The sequence below is a fragment of the Sinocyclocheilus rhinocerous genome, unplaced genomic scaffold (assembly GCF_001515625.1).
Source record: "Sinocyclocheilus rhinocerous isolate Xijiao unplaced genomic scaffold, SAMN03320098_v1.1 scaffold1376, whole genome shotgun sequence".
NCBI classification, from domain to species: domain Eukaryota; kingdom Metazoa; phylum Chordata; class Actinopteri; order Cypriniformes; family Cyprinidae; genus Sinocyclocheilus; species Sinocyclocheilus rhinocerous.
This window is the reverse complement of record NW_015646354.1, coordinates 327,057-340,992: the sequence shown is the minus strand read 5'-3', so window position 1 is coordinate 340,992 and position 13,936 is coordinate 327,057. Positions and strand designations below refer to the sequence as shown.

Here is a 13,936-nt window from a genome sequence, read left to right as displayed (position 1 = left end):
CAGACGAGCTGAAGGCTCAATAGTGCCTCAGCAGTGCCACAGGCTGATCGCTTCCATGCCACACCTCACTGATGCTGGAGTTTGTGCTAAAGGAGCCCTGACCAAGTATTGTGTGCATAAATGAACATACTTTAATCAACTTGAACTTTTCTGTTTTGCAAATTCTTTTTTTGATTGATGAGAATCACAAATTTTTGATAGAATATTAGGAAATATTCTAATATTTTGAGATACTGGATTTTTGACTTTCATGAGCTGTAAGCTCTAATCATCAAAATTAAAACAAAAGAAACGTTTGAAATGATTTACTTTACATGTAATGAATCTAGAACGTTTAAAGTTTTGAAATAAGTTACAAAAAAAATAACTTTTTCACGATATTCAATTTTTTTTTACATGCACCTGTATATCTCAATAATACCATGTTTCTTTGGATGTGTACCATGGAATACACATACAAAAGAGTACCATGATTGTATTTTTTTGGACCATGGTAGGACACTTACATATTGTTGCTCTTTTGTTGGTTTAATTGCTTCTATTGTCCTCTTTTGTAAGTTGCTTTGGATAAAAGTGTCTGCTAAAAGATTAAATGTAAATGTATAGCCACTATATTCTTGAAAGTTGAATGTCATGTAAATACCATGGTAATTTTAGTACCACAGCATATCAATGGTATTTACATGACATTCAACTTTCAAGAATATAGTGGCTATATATTACATCAATGTATTGATACCATTATCAATAAAATGGTATTACCATCTGATACCACTGATGAACCATGGTGCTACAATAGTACTTTTATCTGAGAGTCCTTAAATGTATCAGCTACACTCACAGCTACACAACCAGTGTATGAAGATCCACACATCCACTGACAGCAGAGAGAATGTCACGTTGGCAGGGGGTCACTAACATTTCCCAAGAGTCATAAAATCAGGTAACAGATAAAAACAGGTAAACAGTCGGTCCAGCCTCCTGCCTCACTGGCTGTCCTGCCCCACACGGATTTCTGCCATCTGTGAAATGGAGTTTGAATGAGAAGGACGGCAGGATAGAGAGAAGGTCACGGAGGAGGAAGAGGAGGAGAGGACGATCAGAGGGATGAGGAAGGTGAAGGAATGTAGGAGGAAAGGCCAGACAGAGATACAGGCCGGTCACACTTGACCTTTACCACCCACATGTGTCAGTGACAGAGAAGGGCGCTGGTGTGGCTTTACCATCTCACCCCTCAGGGAGAAACACTATTGCTCTAACCACCTCAATTAACCCCGATTCCTCTCTTAACGATGGGATCACAAGGTCTCGCTTTCTACTGCTTTCTACTTTCATTAAATTGTGTCCCTAGGAGGGGTGAATCCCAGCCTATCACTGTATATGAATGATGGACAAGCTTCTTTTTTAGAGCTTCTTATATATATACTGTATATATATGTACACAAGAAAAAATATTTGTTTTTGATTTTTTATTTAATACTATTTAAAAAAATACTTTTAATGCTATGCAAAATGTTCGAAAGTGTAAATTGTGCAGTAATTAGTAAAGTAGTGTTTAATTTCAAACCAGTAAATAACATCTTTACTGATAGTTAGGGCAGAGAATCATTACCAAAAAGAATCGATTCCAAGTTGTTGGGAGTTGAGAGAGTCAATAAATTCCACTTAGAGGAATCGACTTTACTGAAGGGCCAAAGATGTCCGGTCGTGACATGAATTAGACTTTGCCCATTATTTTAATTACCAAACCACTACACATCCTTAACAATTACCCTTAACAGTAAGGGATTTTGAGTAGTGTGGGTCAGGCTTTAAACCATTTACTCAACAGAATTGCTCAAAAAAACGAATCACTCATGTCCTCTAAACAACTCTGAATGTAGATTTTAAAAAGACGGCAGCAAAATCGATCGATTCCAGAATTTTCAGCCCTACTTCATGTAAACATTAGGTTTCCAGATCGTTATGGGAAAATTGTATTTTGGTTCCTAGAACGTTCTCAAAACATAATTTTTTAGAGTTTCTAATGTAACGTAAGCGCAAAACAAAGCTGATCTGCGAGCCCAGCCCTGGAGTGCCCGCAGTAAGGGCTTCTAAGTAGCATGAGCTAATAATAAGACCCAGGTCCTGAGGCAAGGGTCAGCATAACTAAGGCCTTTTCCACTTGCAAGGGGATCAGGGAGATTAGGCGGATGAGATCCGTGCCTGAAGGGCAGGGATGTCCAGGTTATAAAATCTAGTGAAGGTAGACAGCTGTCACGGGTTGCCTACAGTGGCGGAGGCAAGGAGACGAAGGAGCGTGGAGACGAAGAGGATTAACAGGAAACAGTCTTTATTTCTCCAAATAAAGAACACACAGACAGGAACTCACACGTAGGACAAGGGGTTGACATTCAATTCCAGAGGGAGAACAGAACGGGCTCGAACTCAAATAGGGCAGATAACGAGGGGCAGACAGGTGATGAGGATAACTAATAACAAGGAATAGGCGATTACTAATAATGGGAAAAGGAACTGGAAGGACCAAATAAGGACAAACGGGAACTAAACAGGAACACACACGTGACAACAGCGAAGACCAGCCGGCGGCCGCACAGATGTCTCCAATTGAAACTCTGCTGGACCAAGCCCAGGAGGAGGCCATTCCTCTGGTGGAGTGAAGGCCACAGGGCTATAGCATCAACTATCCAGCGGCATAGTCTCTGCTTCATAACTGACAGCCCTTTAGAGTGGCCTCCGAAGCATACAAAGAGCTGCTCTGATTGCCTAAAGTGGCCAGAGCGCTCAACATAAGGCGCTTTCGCACCACGTAGTTCTAGGAACTTAGTTCTGGGAACTAGCCAGGATGGTGGTTCCTAGAGAACCAATTTCTCTCTCGGGCCATTTTCCTGGTTGCATTCGCACCAGCAGCAGGAGCTCTGAAGCAGCCGACAGCGACGTCTTTATTTGCGGCATTTACAAACGTCAACAACCGCTGAATGGAGAATGCTGTGATTGGAGCCGTTTTTGTTGTGTGTTGCGGGTTTTATGATAACGGAGATAGAATGTAAATGCACAATTTACGCGAATGAAAGAGCATGAAAATCTGACTAAATCTCCTATGACAACTTGCAGTGTTATCATCAAGGCTGAAAAAAGAACATAACGCTGCAGACAACAGGTAAATGCCATTATCACTGTTTTCCATGTTCGTGGAGTAAATATTTTTACACTGCTTATTCAAAATGCCGGGTAGCCGGTGTTTCGTAAGCGTTTGGCCAATCAGCGTACACTTACGTCATTGGTAGTTCCTATAGAACTGTTTTAGACCCTACTCTGAAGTAGGAGCTAATTTAGTTCCCCCAAACGGAGTTCCTAGAACTAAATACGTTCCTAGTTCATGCAAACACGCCAAAAACCAGGAACTTCCGCCAATAGTTCTAGAAACTATGAAAAGGTTCCTCCGGTGCAAAAGTGCCTATACACTTTAAGGGCCTGAACCGGGCAGGTTTTTACACTGCTTATTCAAAATGCCGGGTAGCCGGTGTTTCGTAAGCGTTTGGCCAATCAGCGTACACTTACGTCATTGGTAGTTCCTATAGAACTGTTTTAGACCCTACTCTGACGTAGGAGCTAATTTAGTTCCCCCAAACGGAGTTCCTAGAACTAAATACGTTCCTAGTTCATGCGGTGCGAACACGCCAAAAACCAGGAACTTCCGCCAATAGTTGTAGAAACTATGAAAAGGTTCCTCCGGTGCGAAAGTGCCTATACACTTTAAGGGCCTGAACCGGGCAGGGGAAATTCAGACCCTGCTCATCCTCTGAGTTAGGAAGAGCCAGAAGGGTGATAACTTGTGCTCTGAACGAGTGCAGAACGTCTTGGGCATATAGCCATGTCTTGGTTTGAGGATGACTCTACAGTCGTTAGACCCATACTTAAGGCAGGAAGCACTGACTAAGAATGCTTGCAGATCACCCACTCACTTGACCGATGCTAAAGCTAGAAAAAGAGCAGTCTTAAGCGACAGGAGCGGTAAGTCGGCTGACTGGAGCGCCTCAAAGGGGGACCTCGAAGGGCCCTGAGGACCTTGGATAAGTCCCAGGTCAGCACAGTATGAGGAAGAAGTAGATTCAATCTTCAAGCTCCCCTCAGGAATTTAACAACAAGGCTGTTTTTGCCGACTGAGTGGTCAGCCACTAGTGGGTGATTCACCGTGATGGCTGCCACATATACTTCGAGCGTGGAAGGGATGCACTCTTTATTCAGCAACTCTTGCAGAAAGGTTAACACAGATGACACGTCACACAAGGACGGGTCCTTATTCTGTGCTGCAAACCAAACTGAAAACACAGACCACTTAAGGGCATAGAGGCGTCTCGTAGATGGGGCTCTAGCCTCCCAAAAGCATTTCAACGCAAGAGACCATTTTCAAAAGGGAACTTTCTTTATTGAAATACAATGTTCTTTCTCAGTTTCCAGAATATTGCTTTAAAAATAATCATTAAGTGAAATGTTCTGTATAAGTTATTTTATGATTATCTAAAAAAAACTCCCTCCAACATTATTTTATGGTTGTAAAAAGAACGTTCCTAGAATGTTATTATTTGGTTCCCAAAAAACTAACGTTAGGGAAACATTCTGTTTTTGCAGAGCTTGCTGTACTTTGGACCTGGTCAATGGAGCCACAATTAATTGAAAATTAATTTATTTTGTGTCCAGCTGAATTTCTCTCAGCAATTTTCAATTTAACACAGAAATATGAGTCAGTTTGTTCATTCACAGCGTGGCACAAAGGGCATCAATTAAGGTTGATAATCAAACCTTGCTTTCATTTACACCTCATTTCAACCTGAGGACTAATTACTGATTTCATAACTGACTTGAAAAAGAAGTTTGATAAGGGCATAAAACCCTGGGGATATTTGCTTTCCCTGTGGCGCCATAATAGCTGATGACATGAAGATTACAGTCCCTACCATGCTGACTTACCATGGTGCATCTCTGTGGAGCCTGATAGTCTTTATCAACGTCTAATTGGGGTTAATTAGGCTTTAAAATAACCTCACTAGAAATGCTGTAGTTATGATGAGATTACATGATGAGCTGCTGTGAGCTTTGCACATCTGAAAAACAAGGAGAGAAGGAAAAGTTTGCCTTACTTGATGGAGAGATGGGGAAAGTTGAAGCACAGAATAAAAAAAGGCCTGCGGGATCTAGTGTCACATGGAACCGCAACATTTAATGACAAATGTTGGTGCATTTAGCACCTGTGTGGTCCAATGTAGTTTGGAGATCGAAATGAGACTTGCCGAAAGCTGTGATGTGATTATTTGCTCAGTTCAACCAAGTCCATATGACTGTTGTGTTGCCATCAGCCGAGAAAAGTCTCAAAACTCTGTGCAATAACCGTGTTGTGGCAGCTCACCCCGAAGACACAAACGAATGTTTCATGATGGATTGAGAGTAAACATTGGAGAAATAAATGAATTCTTTTCTCTTGAGTTAGCAGAGCAAATGCCATAGTTAAAGTTAAACTTGCTGTATATAGCAAAACAGATCAGGATTCAAAGCGAAAAAAACGATTTTCTGTAAAGTTTGTTTGTTTGTTTAGCTATTTTATGTGTTATTTTCTTCTCTTTTTTAGGGCTTTTCACACTGCACTTATCCCCATTGTTCTAAACCCTGCTTTTAACTCCAGGTAAATAAATGTTTCACACTTCATTTAGGGTACGTTTACATGACAACAATGTACTAAAAACAGAAAAGTTTTTCCTTTGTGTTATTGAAAATTTTTGTATACAGATGACAACATTGGCTCCATTTACACTTGGCATTAACATGCGATCACTGTGATCCGATCAAGAAGATCGGATCATCAGTCAATCAGGACAAGGCGGGTTTACACTTGGCAACATAATCGGACTTCTCTATCTGGATAACCGATCGGATCTGTCTTTCCTGCGCAATATTATAAGTCTGCAGAGGATGGCCCTGGTGCAAAGTCGACCTGAAGTGGTGGGTTTTATTTTGCCAGCTGTGTTGGGAAAAATGTGCATTCTTTACAGAGAATGAGTGGTTCTGCAACTTTCGGGTTCTCTTCTCCATCTTTCTTCTGACATTTCGGGAGAGAGGGGACAGGGTTTGACGTGAAGTTGACCTGCGAATGCAGACACGATGGCTGGATTGCGTTTACATTACTCTGAGATCCGATCACAATGCGTCCACGACTACCTCTGGATCAGGACACATTCCAATCAGAAGCGCGTTTACATTTGTCTTTTCAATGTGTATGTGGACAACATCTAGATACAGGTCGCATGTTAATGCCAAGTGTAAACGCAGCCATTGTCAAAAAGATCCCCGTTCACACAGATCCGCGTCATGCCAGGCCCGTAGTTGGCGATGTCCGTTTGTAAAAAAACACCTGTGCACATACCAACAGAATGTGCATGACATCACACGTTTGCATTTTCGTAGTTTACACAGAGACAATAACGGTATCGTTTTCAGAAACTTTTGAACCCGTTTTCAAAAGTTTACATTTTCACGGCCCCAAAACGCAGTTGTTGTGTAACGGGGAGTTTATACGACACCATTTTCATTTAAAACACTGAAAACATTTAATACGTTTTACGGCCTAAAAATGCAAACCTTTGAAAATGGTTTTAAAGCGCTGTGAAAGTTGGAAAAAAATAATAAAAATGTAAAAAGATATTGTTCGTCTCAAACAAGCGAATTTGTGAAAACAAGTGATTTCATGCGGATATTAGGCTACATGTTAGTCTATGGGTGTTTCTCAAACGGAAGGCTGCATCCTCCGAAGGCTGCATATCTCGGCTGCCACGTCATCAAACGTCACTGAAGGCCATCTCAATCGCAAGGATCCTTGGAAGGCAACCTTCGTTTCGCATCCTTCATTCAGCTGAATTTGAAGGATGCTGGGATATATCCCCCGCGACTTTCAATCACCCACAATCCTTTGTATCCATTCCATTTCATGACAATAAACTGACGAAAAACGATTCAGTACTGAGCTTGTCTGAATTTATTATGAAATGTAAGACAAAAATAATGTTTCCAGACATGAAAGCATAGATGTTATTTTTTGTTTTGGTGTAAATTACTCACTAAACTCTAAACTGCCAATAATGTAAGCCACCGGGAGACTAGACGGCTGTGATTCATTGTATTGCATTAATAGAAAGCCAAATAATATAATGATTTGTAATACAAAGTATTTTTCCAAAACTAAGTTTTATTCGTATTTTCGTGCCGTGGTGGTGAGGGCGGGAACATATGTGACGTAGCCACGCACACTTACTTGACTGTCTCATTCTAGCGTTTAATGCCGAGGAGGACTCTAGCCTACAAGACTCTGAAGGACTAAAGCTGGCTGCACACTAGACGATTTTCAAATCTTAACCGATTTTAAAACCATGGGAGACGCTTCTTTAAAGGGTGTGAAGTCATAATTTACAGCCTGATCAAAGCACCGTGTAATGTCTGGATAATGATCAGCAAATTCTTCCTCCGCCTGGGCTCTGTCTTCCTCACAAGAAAAGGGATCTGTCCCGAATGTTGATGTTCTTGTCAGAAGTCTCGATCGGGAGCAGTTAAATAATCGTAATGACACCACACAATAGAGGATTTTTTGGACAAAAAAATCGCTTGCGACAAGCCGCGAATCGGGCCACACCCCCCGATTGGGCTTAAAATCGGCCTTAAAATCCTCTAGTGTGCCTGAGCTAGGAAGGACGTAGTCTCGTGTAGCCAGACCTTCAGCCGTCAGTCTGAATTCATGGCAGCTTTCTTTGGCCAAGGCCCGCCCATGAGACCGTTTGACTGACATGTCAAACAACCAATCACAGTTCATTTCGTTTCAGCGTCACTCTTCGGGGCGTGGAAATGTGGCAAAAATAACAGACCAGTGTGTAAAACTCTCGGACGTATTTTAAAGATTCTGTGTCGCGAACTTGAAATATTTCACATACTTTTGAGAATCCAGCGTTTAGTTGATCCTGATAAGCGCTCGTCGTCACAGTTGTAAACACGACGGCTTTCTTATTTCGTGAGGGGGTTTGGTGTCACAGCATCTTTGTTTCCAGGCGGAACATTAAAGCACGCGACACACACGTCTCCCGGAAATCCTGTATAATTCAACCAATCCGATGACGACTTCGAAACTCCTGAAGTGTTTCCACTTTTGTGTGCCGTATGCATCAGACGTTCAGCCAACGGTCCGTGGGCGTGCTGAGGCTGAGAAGTGTTTCCACTTTTGTGTGCCGTATGCATCAGACGTTCAGCCAACGGTCCGTGGGCGTGACGTCTGAGGCTGAGACTAGGAAGGACGCAGCCTCGGTAGGATGCAGCCTTCCGTTTGAGAAGCACCCTATAAGAATGTGTACGTGCACAGGTGTGTAGTCTCTGTTTACAAAGTTACATCGCCAACTACTGGCCTGGCATGAATAATACAGCATTTTTAGTCTTTCCCTTAGGATTCGTGTGAAACGGGATCGCAACGTTGTTGTCCGTACGCAAAACTTTTCACATTTTATTAGATTGTTGTTTGAGTAAATGTACCCTAAATGAATAGCCAAAACACATAAAAAGTTTTCTGTTTGTAGTTGAAAATGATAAACACTTAGAAGCAGGGTTAGTTGTGCTTCTACATGGAGTTATGAAACCCTGCTCTGCAACAGGGTTAGCAGCCAGAATTTTACAGTGTGAATTAATTGCTTATGGCTAGATGGCTAGCAACAGACAACCAATCACGTGCCTCATATTCACACGTTTTGGACAGTCACGGAAGCATATAAACAGTCATTTCAGCATTTGAGGCGAAAAAAGTCAAATGGTGATGTTAAACGCGTAAAACTGGAGTGAAGACAAGACTGTTTTATTCTTACCTTTATAGTCACTTCTGGTTCCATCGTCCTGAAGTCAATTGGTATTTTTAATGGGGTTTTAATGAAATAAAGTTTGTGTTTAAAACAAGCTCAAGATACGGTCACATTTTATTCTACAACATAAAGTACATCATTTATATACTTGTGTTTCCAGTAAAATATAATCCAATATATAATACGAAGATGCGTAATGCTAAACCAGTCATTCTTGAGACATGGGACAAAACAGGTCCAGCAAGGGTAACTGCTATTAGGTTTAAAAATAAAAATATTTTCAATTTTAAATGTCATGAGGGATCCAAGGTAAAAAAAGCACATTTTGTTAAAAAAGAGAAAAGTTGGGAGGTTGTATCAAAGCATAGCTCAGTAGCTTAGTACATATAAGATACATAAATGTAGTTTCATTTGTCTGAGTACAAGGTTTTATTTTTTCAATTTTGCACCCTGTTTTGTCCCACTTTATGTAAACAGGTCGCATGCCGCATTCGTCCAATCAATGACACTGACACCACAAAAATGCAAATAAGAACATTAACTCAGGAGTTTAATGTAGGGAAAGACGGGGTAAAATGCCCCCTGTGGCAAGACGACAAATAGATTTATTTCAACTATGAAAAGCACTTTTATTTCTTATTTACCACTTGGTTACCAAATTAGTGAAAGGAAAGGAATGCTATTCCAAATCAGAAAAATAGCAATTATTTATTTGAAGTGTCACTCATTTAGATCTAATCATACAGTGATCAAATAACAAAGATTCTAACCGAACTTAAACAGGAAAAATACTGAAAACCGAAATGTTAATATTTATCCAGAAAGTCCATTCCACTTTTCTCACCACAAGATGGTGCAGTTTCATTACAAAACATGTAAACACAGCACAGAATGCTCTTTTTACAACTTAATAATCAGTCTGTTGTCCGTTTTTAGGTAAAAAAAAAAAAAAAAAATTTTTTTCTTAACTTTTAGTCTAAAACTGATGGTTTACGTTTCAGTTATCATCATGTAGGCTAATAATAAATATAATTCAGTTATCATCATGGAGATAATTATAAAAATGCATTCTGTATTCTAAAAGATAAAAAGATGCAACATTTCTACAGTACTGCTATAACACTATCTACTGACACTAATACTCTTCCTGTGCATCCATTTCCTTGGGCAGTTTGTTTTGGTGAAAGCTTCAAGCCAGCTAACCATGACACAGCACATTCACACTGCACTCCTCTGACTCTGATGCTCATTATTCTTGAAGCACACTGCACTTACAGAGAAGAAATATTCACAGCATCCTCTTGCGAAATTCCTCTATGTATTTTTTTCTTATGTTCATGCATTTTCATTGTGAGGTTTGCAGTTTGTGTGTGTATACAGTGTCTTGCAATTATCAATGGTCCAAACGTTAACAACTTAACACACAGATTAACAGACAGTTTTTATTATTTAGCATTCATTAATTTTTTACCTATTTTACTTATTCAACCTATTTTATTTTTATTATTACTATATTATATTAGTTTTCAAGTGCGGTTTTATTTTATTTACATCCAACAACTGGCTTCAATAGCCTGCAATATATGAGATAATTCAATGTGAGAAAAAAAATCGATGTAATTAATGTTTCAATATGAATATTTCCAGCTAACAGGAGCATTCTCAGAATTTTGGCTAAGGTTCTCTCAAAGTTATGAACACTAGGATATTAAGTAAAGATCATGTTCCATGAAGATATTTTGTAAATGTCCTACCGTAAATATATCAAAACTTAATGTTTGATTAGTAATATGCATTGCTAAGAACTTCATTTGGACAACTTTAAAGGCGATTTTCTCAATATTTTGATTTTTTTGCACCCTCAGATTCCAGATATTCAAATTTTCAGATGATGTATAAATCTCAATTTTGAAAAATTTACACTTAAGACTGGTTTTGTGTAATAAGGTTGGCATATTTTTGTTGAGGAGTTTATTTGCAAAAAATAAATAATAAATAACAAAAATACTTGCATTAAACATACAATAGATATTTTCCATATTAAATATATTTTGTAGGCAGATAATTTGTGACTTAATCATATATGTAGGTTAAAGGGGTCATATGATGCTGCTAAAAAGAACATTATTTTGTGTATTTGGATGTATTTCCTCAGCGACCAGCATGGATCAGCTCTAGGCATGACGAAGCGGATATCGTCCTCTTTTGGAAGGTCAAACAAAGTAGTTTCGCTTTCACAACGAAACACACAGCGACTCCACAACACGGCGGCGGCGGCAACAGTGAGAATTAAAGTTACGCCTTCTTTCTTTGCGTTAACATTTGGGCGGCGTTATGAAAATCTTCCCACATCATGAGGTAGATATGTGGGGGCGTGTTAGAACGAGCCGTTTTAGGTAGGTGTGGCTGACTCTTAACTTTTATAAAGAATATCTCTTTGGTTTTGAGACTTTAGTGTTTGCAACTTTACAGATCTTCTTTATGCACCAAGAGCTTGTAACACTCCAAAGAGAAAGGAAAAATTGAAATCGCATCATATGACCCCTTTAAGAAACACTTACTAGTGTAATGAAACCGTCGCACGTGACCCACCGAGCCGCATCCGCTTCCATGACGCTTCCCCAGATGAACGTGACTTCCACCACGAGACGCGAAGCCACGCCCACCTGATTAATATGCGAATGACGCACGTAGCGTGCGGGCGTTCTGCGCTTTATAAAGCGCGCAGCCCCTTCCTCTCAGTCAGCAGCATCGGTGCGGAGTAACGACACAGACACAGACCAGTCTACACGGTCAAACTACTACTACATACAGGTAAGACACAAGCTGCCACTAGTTAGTAATTTAAAACACCTTTCATGAAAAAGTTACAGTCTTAAAGCGCAGAATATGCGGTTTTGGGTGGTATTTTCTCTCCATAATATATGTAATAAAATGTTTAGAATCTATATATGTCATTCTACTATCATTAGGATGTGTATTTAGTCACATATTTACTGTAATATGCAGAGAGATGATGTTGAAAGCTAATCATCATTCGTTCCTGTTGAAATCAACATTTGCAGTCTGACTGATGTTACGTAACAATCGTCTATAACGTAACAATCGTCTATAACGTTACACATCATGAATACAACAATTTACTAGTATTTCCACGCGTTTTTTTTTTGTACTCCTTGTGAACTCAAACACGACCTGTTGCTGCTCGTTTCAAAATAAAGGTTATTTGTAGGTATTGACGTATAAACACACGCCCTTCTCGTTCATGCAGTGATTATTAGCGAGCATTGTAGTGTATATTGCAGCATGCGGTTCTGTTTTGTTGGATGTTGGTGTATAATTCAGGTTTGTGAGTCACCTGAAGTCTACGTGCTTCAAGAAATCCTCCGCATGGACCGATGCAGCTGTCTCGATGCACTTCTCGCTTCCTGAACCGCAAAGGATTCTGGTGCTTGTGGTTTTTATGGCTGCATTTAGGGACGCTTGACTACATAAAGGTCCCGTTTTGCACAATTTTTTCCGCGAGATGAGTCGGTATTTATTTCAGCATGTGCAGAATTTCCCCATTTATGATCTCGAAATGAAATGCACAATTTGCGTCAACTCAACACCGCCCTCTACCCGGAAAATGCCTTTTAATTACTGTAATAAAGTCATCAGAATCGACTGCGAATCAGTGTTATTTTAGTATATAGTTGAGATACTATTATAGGATCATTGATATACTATTATAGTTTTATTTAAAATGATTTTTTTTTAAGTTTATTTATTAAGTTTTGATTTTAATTTGACTTTTTTTTTTTTTTTCTAAATATGTCTATAGTTGTTAATTTTGTTGTTGCTTTAGTTATTGTAGTACATTAAGTTGCTAAGCTAAATGAAAATAATTTCTTGCCAACATCTTGAAATATATATATATATATATAAGTTCAATTTCACAAAGAAATGTGCAGCATTTTGTCCAAGCAATAATAAAAGGACACATTTAATTAATAATTTGTCTTATTTTGTAAAAAAAAAAAATCGTGAATCGAATCGTGAGTTCAGTGAATCGTTACATCCCTAAGTACAAGTGTTATTGACATCCAACGATATACCAACTGTAAATATTCCAATTTACTGTTAAAATAAATAGTCACAATTTAATTAAAATATCACTGTTCAGTTCAATATTTATCCAGCAATACAACACCAACTTCAACTCTAAAATGTTCCTATTTATTGGTTAAAAAAAATTGTAAATAAATAAATAAATGCAAATGTAATCCACTCATAAGTGCATGTTCTACATGGTCTCTCAAGTATTAGCATAATTCATTAAAGTGTTTAGTTTTCTAGTGATGATAAATGACTGCAGACGTTAGGGACGGTCTCTAAAGTGCTTGTGATGAATCATGAGTGAGGGGCTCTTACGGTGGTTTGTTGATCCGATTTGTATGAATCCTGCAGATCCTTTCTTCTACGTGCGTCTGCACACACAACACTGCAGAGGCTGGAGGACGTGACGGATGAAACCTTTACACCTTTAACCTTTTCCCTCACTGCACTTGACGTGAAGATAAAATAAAATGGCTACATCCCTCAGTGGACCCCTCAGTGTCATGAAATGAACAACTGCTTTAACAGATCATTTACAAGATGCCGTTTCGTTCTATCTTGAAAAGCATTGATACCGAAAGCAAATCATTGATGCATTGAAATGCATCCTAGCTGATGAGTTTCTGTCTCCTGCAGCTGAAGATGGCCTCTACGAAGGAGAAGCTCATCGCTCACGTGAGCAAGGAGGAGCCCGCTGGGCCCACTAACAAGGTGACCGTGGTGGGTGTGGGGATGGTTGGGATGGCTGCCGCCGTCAGCGTCCTCCTCAAGGTCAGTGAGTCACTGCACTACATCCACAGCCACATCAGTCGTGTTATAATATAAACAAACTACAGCATTCATGCTTTGCCATTAAAAAATTTTAAAATTAATTTGATAAATTAATAATGATAAATTAATAATGATAAATAATTAAATCATATATATATATATATATATATATGTATGTGTATATA

General features: G+C 39.3%; 1 protein-coding gene and 1 long non-coding RNA gene across 3 annotated transcripts in view; one reads left to right on the top strand and one right to left on the bottom strand.

Moving 5' to 3' along the window:
* The window catches only part of LOC107707551 (uncharacterized), a 15,063-nt gene extending 2,547 nt beyond the window's left edge, over nucleotides 1-12,516 (bottom strand). The window contains exon 1 of one of the 2 annotated variants that reach the window (XR_001636267.1): nucleotides 12,241-12,516. This is a non-coding gene — a long non-coding RNA (uncharacterized LOC107707551). Of the gene's footprint in view, nucleotides 1-4,971; nucleotides 5,105-12,240 lie in introns of those variants that run through there. The other variant, XR_001636266.1, reaches the window with a different exon arrangement.
* ldha (lactate dehydrogenase A4) overlaps nucleotides 11,598-13,936 on the top strand; it is a 9,000-nt gene continuing 6,661 nt past the window's right edge. Inside the window, exons 1-2 of the mRNA XM_016511616.1 lie at nucleotides 11,598-11,696; nucleotides 13,617-13,751. Coding sequence (XP_016367102.1) covers nucleotides 13,623-13,751 — 129 coding nt within the window. The 5' untranslated portion in view covers nucleotides 11,598-11,696; nucleotides 13,617-13,622. The remainder of the gene's footprint in view (nucleotides 11,697-13,616; nucleotides 13,752-13,936) is intronic.